Source organism: Scyliorhinus canicula, chromosome 12 (assembly GCF_902713615.1).
Source record: "Scyliorhinus canicula chromosome 12, sScyCan1.1, whole genome shotgun sequence".
Lineage (NCBI taxonomy): Eukaryota > Metazoa > Chordata > Chondrichthyes > Carcharhiniformes > Scyliorhinidae > Scyliorhinus > Scyliorhinus canicula.
The window spans coordinates 148,332,908-148,338,907 of record NC_052157.1 but is presented as its reverse complement, the minus strand read 5'-3'; the positions used below and the strand labels follow the sequence as shown (position 1 = coordinate 148,338,907).

The 6,000-nt window shown below is 45.3% G+C and overlaps 1 protein-coding gene across 2 annotated transcripts in view; it reads left to right on the top strand.

Annotated features, from left to right (window-relative positions):
- Positions 1 to 1,205: 1,205 nt before the first annotated feature.
- LOC119975235 (spermatogenesis-associated protein 22) overlaps positions 1,206 to 6,000 on the top strand; it is a 105,047-nt gene continuing 100,252 nt past the window's right edge. The window contains exons 1-3 of one of the 2 annotated variants that reach the window (XM_038814897.1): positions 1,206 to 1,487; positions 2,041 to 2,165; positions 3,155 to 3,236. In XM_038814897.1, the coding sequence (XP_038670825.1) occupies positions 2,163 to 2,165; positions 3,155 to 3,236 (85 nt within the window). In that variant the 5' untranslated portion in view covers positions 1,206 to 1,487; positions 2,041 to 2,162. The remainder of the gene's footprint in view (positions 1,488 to 2,040; positions 2,166 to 3,154; positions 3,237 to 6,000) is intronic. The other variant, XM_038814898.1, reaches the window with a different exon arrangement.

Below are 6,000 nucleotides of genomic sequence, written 5' to 3'. Positions count from 1 at the left end.
GAAAATCGCTTATTGTCACGAGTAGGCTTCAATGAAGTTACTGTGAAAAGCCCCTAGTCGCCACATTCCGGCGCCTGTCCGGGGAGGCTGGTACGGGAATCGAACCGTGCTGCTGGCCTGCTTGGTCTGCTTTAAAAGCCAGCGATTAGCCCTGTGATCTAAACCAGCCCCTATTGCCCTCAGTGTCCAAAAAAGATGTGTAAGTTAGGTTAAGGGGTTTTTGGGATAGAGCAGGGGAGTGAGCTTGGGTGGCGTACTCTTTCCGAGAGTCGGTGCGGACTCAATGGGTCAAATGTCCTTCTTCTGAGGAAAGGTTGAGGGAGCTAGGGCTTTTCTCTTTGGAGTAGAGGAGGATGAGAGGCGACTTAATAGTGGTTTACAAGATGATGAGCGGGATAGATAGAGTGGACGTTCAGAGTCTATTTCCTCGGGTGGATGTAGCTGTTACAAAGGGGCATAACTATAAGGTTCAGGGTGGGAGATATAGGAGGGATGTCTGATGTAGGTTCTTTACTCAGAGAGTAGTTAGGGTGTGGAATGGACTGCTGTGATAGTGGAGTCGGACCCTTTAGGAACTTTCAAGCGGTTATTGGATAGGCACATGGAGCACACCAGAATGACAGGGAGTGGGATAGCTTGATCTTGGTTTCGGACAATGCTCGGTACAACGAGGGCCGAAGGGCCTGTTCTGTGCTGTACTGTTCTATGCACTGTATGGATTCTATTATATTTTACATGCAAACTCTATCAGACTTCAGCCAACTGGTTTTGGCCCAAGTTTCCAGCCCCCCCGCCAGATTGTGGCATTCCCATCAGATGGTTACTACCACCCTCACTTTTTCCACCTAATTTGGTAGATGGAAGTACCTGTTCCTGATCATCCTCCTCCACCCCATCAGCAGAGCTGGGGATTCATAAAGTGGGGAATCACAAGTTTTAAACACGAGCCCCATGCAATGCCTGACTTGGCACATCAGGCTCTTGCTTGGGTTGCCCTATCCTTTAAAAAGGATCCAGCTTTAAAAACGAATTATCTCAGGAATTGCCAAGCTTCTTCTCGCCAGGAGAAATGACCATGAGGGGGAGGGGAGGGAGGACCACCGCACGTCGCCAGGCAACAGGAGCTGATTGAAGTCGGGCTTCCGGACGTCATCCGTACGCGGTGACGTCTGAAACGTCACCTCGCCGTCGGGAACGACGTCGGCTTCCCGCGCGTTCGCCTCGCACTCTGCCCGAGCCGGCCGCCATGTTTCCCCGGGCCCTCTGAGGGAGAATCGAAGCGCCCGCCTCGCCTATGGTGCGCGAAGGACTAAACCGCCACCCCCTCGACAACAGCCGGCATCCGACGTCCTATGTTTGTTCGAAAAGCAGCTTATTGATTTGCCTTGGTGCCGTGGCTCAGAGGGCACTGGAGACTGATTAACCACCTCACACACACACACATCTGGCTAAAGGCCATCGGCCTGAACTGCTAACTCTTTCCACAGGTGCTGCCTCAGCCTGCTGTGCATTGTCTGCTTTTAACCTCATTTCTTACTTAGCCCGCTTCCAGGCTGGCAGCAAAATGGAGCTGGCTAAATTTGGCCTCTGGTCTGTACCGACCCTAAGAAAGAGCACCCTACTCAGGCCCCACCCCCTGCCCTATCCCCTGTAACCCCGCCTAACTAAGTGAGATCATGGCCGATCCACCTAACCGTTGGACTGGGGGGGGGGGGGGGGGAAACCGGAGGAAACCCACGCGGACACGGGGAGAACGTGAAAACTCCACACAGACAGCCACCCACCCAAGGTTAGAATCGAATAGGGGTCCCTGGCATCGTGAGGCAGCGGTGCTAACTACTGTGCCACCGTGCCGCCCCAGTTGCCCCTCTAAAGCCCACCAAAAACCTTAAGAAGTTAAAGGGCCCACAACTATGCATTGAGGGGCATTAAGCACCCGTTAATGGGACTACACAAAAAAGCGTCTATATTCTGTTTGTGTTAGCAGGTTGTCTTCCAACTATTAAGAGTTTTCCACACCATCTGTTTGCCCCTTGCCAGGTTGACAGCCTGCCCCCAAGCCTCTGCCATGAAAGCTGGCTCATCGGAGCACAGCAAGGATGAATAAGTGCTGCTTTAGGGGCATAATTCGATGTTTTAGAAATATATGATGGAACATATTAATGGTATGATAATGAAAAATCAACCTTTCAGTTTAAGTTGAGGGTGAGCTATCCAAAATTATAGTGATAGAGCTGGTAGCCTTCTGCACTTTGAGTGTAACTGAAATAGATGACATTCCAGAAACAATTGCAACATCAGATATAATTTAATTCCCTCATGGATTTTTGTGTTAGTTCTTGCCTGAAGTACAACCACTTCAAGTAAAATGTGGACTATAAATGGGAAACATGACAAACACTTAATTATGTAGCCTCTGACATTGAAAGGATATTAGTTATCTCAGCTGGTTTCAAAGATGACTGTGTGATTTGGACCTTGGATTTCACCAAGCATATTTTAGTACTGCTCCATGAGCAGTGAGCTGAAGGTATGTGCTGACAGTGTGATTCACCGTCTTAAGTCAATTTGATCCCAGCAATAATGGGCAGAATGTTGTAACAAATAGCCCATAAACTTTAACTGGTTACAAAATGCTTATGTGGCAGGAGTTACTGTATACCTCTCCACTGCTATTCACCTGAGGAAGGAGCTGCGCTCCGAAAGCTCGTGTTTGAATCAAACCTGTTGGACTTTAACCTGGTGTTGTAAGACTTCTTACTGTGCTATTCTTAATGGGTAAGATTTTCCAAACGGCACCATGTAGATTAAAACTATTTGATTTAAGTTATGAAAATGCATCATCATTAATGATTAATATACTTGTAGGTATCACATATAAAGGTAATTTTGGTAGGTTTGAATCTTTTTGTTTCCAGATACAAGCAATTCCTGCAAAGTTCTATTTTACTCAAAGTATTAATTTTGCTTCGCCATTATTAAAGGAGGTCAAACTTTGACCAACTTTCTACAAGTTAGTAATAATCAGAGTTAACCATGTGTTAAAATGAATGTACATAATAAACCTTTTTATTTATAACTTAATCAATTCAAAAATAAATATACACAATCTTAATGTTACTATTTTCCCATTTGTCGATTTTACTTCATATAGATTGCAAATATATTACTGAAGTGTTACAGGAATTTAACCATGAAGAGGAATATTACAGAAAATTCAACACGTGCTACAGCAGGTACTTTTTCCTAGAGGGAGGGGAGTGGTTTTTTTGGGAGGGTTATCAGACCTGATTGCATTCTGTTAATTTGTATGATGAAAACTTTTATTTATTTACTAATTTCCTCCATATTATGTTCTAATTTCCTGTCTCCATTTTTGGGTTTTCCCTTAAGAGTAGGTAGGGAAGTTATCTGCTGTAAGGAATTTGCCAGCGATGCTCTTTGTGCAGCGATGGGAAAGTTTGTGAGATTTTCTCAGTGATGCCCTGTTGATTTTTCCTGCACTCTTGTGGAGAGTGCTCGTTAATGACTCCTGTGATCCTTACTTGTATGGTCAAAATTGGGAACCGGACATGTAGCAGCCCCAGTGTGAAAGCAACATACCAGTACTCTTTGATACTGGAGTATGTTGGAGGCTTCACTGTTATTATTAACTGTGTATTTCCACCTACATGATATTTTTATATGCATATATTATTCTCATTGCAAGGTTTAAGACAATTCTAATCTTAACATTAGGCCAGGTTTACATTCTCCTTAATTAAAATTACAAACATCACAACAATCAACCGGGTGCTAATGACCACAGAAACCAAGGGGAAAGAGTGCTAATGGCAGTCCCCAGAGAGGACAAAAGATGTGAAAGGTCAAACAGCAGGGAAACTAACATCAGAGGATGAACTGTATAGGGGAAGGTGGAAGCAAAGAGGAGAAAGGTGCAGGAAAAGTGGATAAGATTGGGGGGGGAAATTAAATGTATATTAAGAAAGAAAGGAATGGTAAAAGACAGTTAGACCCATTTGTTTTCATTTCATTTTAACTGTCTTTTACCATTTCTTTCTTTCTTAATATACATTTAATTACCCCCCCCCCCCCCCCAATCTTATCCACCTTTCCTGCACCTTTCTCCTCTTTGTTCATCCTCTGATGTTAGTTTCCCTGCTATGATGTGGAGATGCCGGCATTGGACTGGGGTGAGCACAGTAAGAAGTCTTACAACGCCAGTTAAAGTTACAACACAGGTTAAAGTCCAACATGTTTGTTTCAAACACTAGCTTTCGGAGCACTGCTCCTTCCTCAGGTGAATGAAGAGGTATGTTCCAGAAACATATATATAGACAAATCCAAAGATGCCAGACAATGCTTAGAATGCAAGCATTTGCAGGTAATTAAATCTTTACAGATCCAAAGATAGGGGTAACCCCAGGTTAAAGAGGTATGAATTGTGTGAGTTTCCCTGCTGTTTGACCTTTCACATCTTTTGTCCTCTCTGGGGACTGCCATTAGCACTCTTTCCTCTTGGTTTCTGTGGCCATTAGCACCCGGTTACCCTGGGTTTCTGTGGCTATGACTCATCTTTCATTCTCACTCCACAGTATAAATATTTCCCACTTTGTCTGTTAGCTTTGACAAAGAGTCATCGGACTTGAAGCGTTAGCTCTTTTTTCTCCCGACAGATGCTGCCAGACTTGCTGAGATTTTCCAGCATTTTCTCTTTTGTTTCAGTTGATATGTTGACTGATATCTATGATTCTGTGAGTATGATATGTTGGGTGTTGCTTTATTAGTATGTGGGTCAGCAATTGCGACAGTCCAAGTGTTAATGAGGTGAACTTTCCGGGATCGACTGAACTGGAATTGACTATGTTGTGCCCTGATCAATATGCTTGTGTCACAGCTGAATGGTCTGTCCATGCAAATGCAGTATTCAAATATGCCAATATGTACCAGAAACCAGCAGCTGAAAACTAAAGGGTACAATTGGATTTCTGAGTATCCACCGCAACCAGTAGAAAACATTCAGTCTGAGGTGTTTTTTGCTGTGTTAATAAAATGATGAAATTGAATTTTAAAAGACTTTACATAGCTCCTTTCCTGACCATGGGGTTCAAAGCACTTTACAGCTGATTAAGTGTTTTTGATGTGCAGTCATTAAACTGTAATAAACGTAACCCCCCCAATTAACGCACTGCAAGCTCCTACAGAGAGCAATTAAATGAATGACCACACTCTGGGCCCGATTCTCCAAAAAGAGAACAGAGTCACTTAGTGAGTGCGCTTAGCCGCGTATTTCCCGGCGCCGAGAAACACATGGCTATTCAACACGGCTCGCGTTGTATAAGGGGCCTGAATGGGGAACGTGCGGCTGAGGCCACACATAGCCCCGTCAGTGGGGAGCACTGCTCGCTGCAACTCCCCAGTGTAGTGAGAGATCTCTGAGGCCTCCGGAAACGATCCCCAACCTCCCCACCAGCCCAAATGCACTATGAGAGGGTGCCCGGCCCCCAATGCAGCCCCCCAACACTCATGCCAGGCACGGTAGCACGGGTGGAAAAATTCCAGCTTGGCACTTTGGCAGTGCCAACCTGACACTGAAAATAAAAATGAAATGAAAATCGCTTATTGTCACGAGCAGGCTTCAATTAAGTTACTGTGAAAAGCCCCTAGTCGCCACATTCCGGCGCCTGTCCGGGGAGGCTGGTACGGGAATCGAACCGTGCTGCTGGCCTGCTTGGTCTGCTTTAAAAGCCTGCGATTTAGCCCAGTGAGCTAAACCAGCTCCAGCAAAGGTGACAAGCTGGCACCCCAGGGTGCCAAGCTGACACTGCCAGTGTGCCCAGGTGGCACCAGCAATGCCAAAGACATCACCTTGCCCAAGGGCAATGCACCTGGTGGCCTCTGATCCCCTGGGAGACCCCCACAAGTACTGTTGCATCTGGTCCCTGTTTGTGGGGACCAGTTTTTATTTTCCAAAAAATATACTTTATTCATAAAATCTAC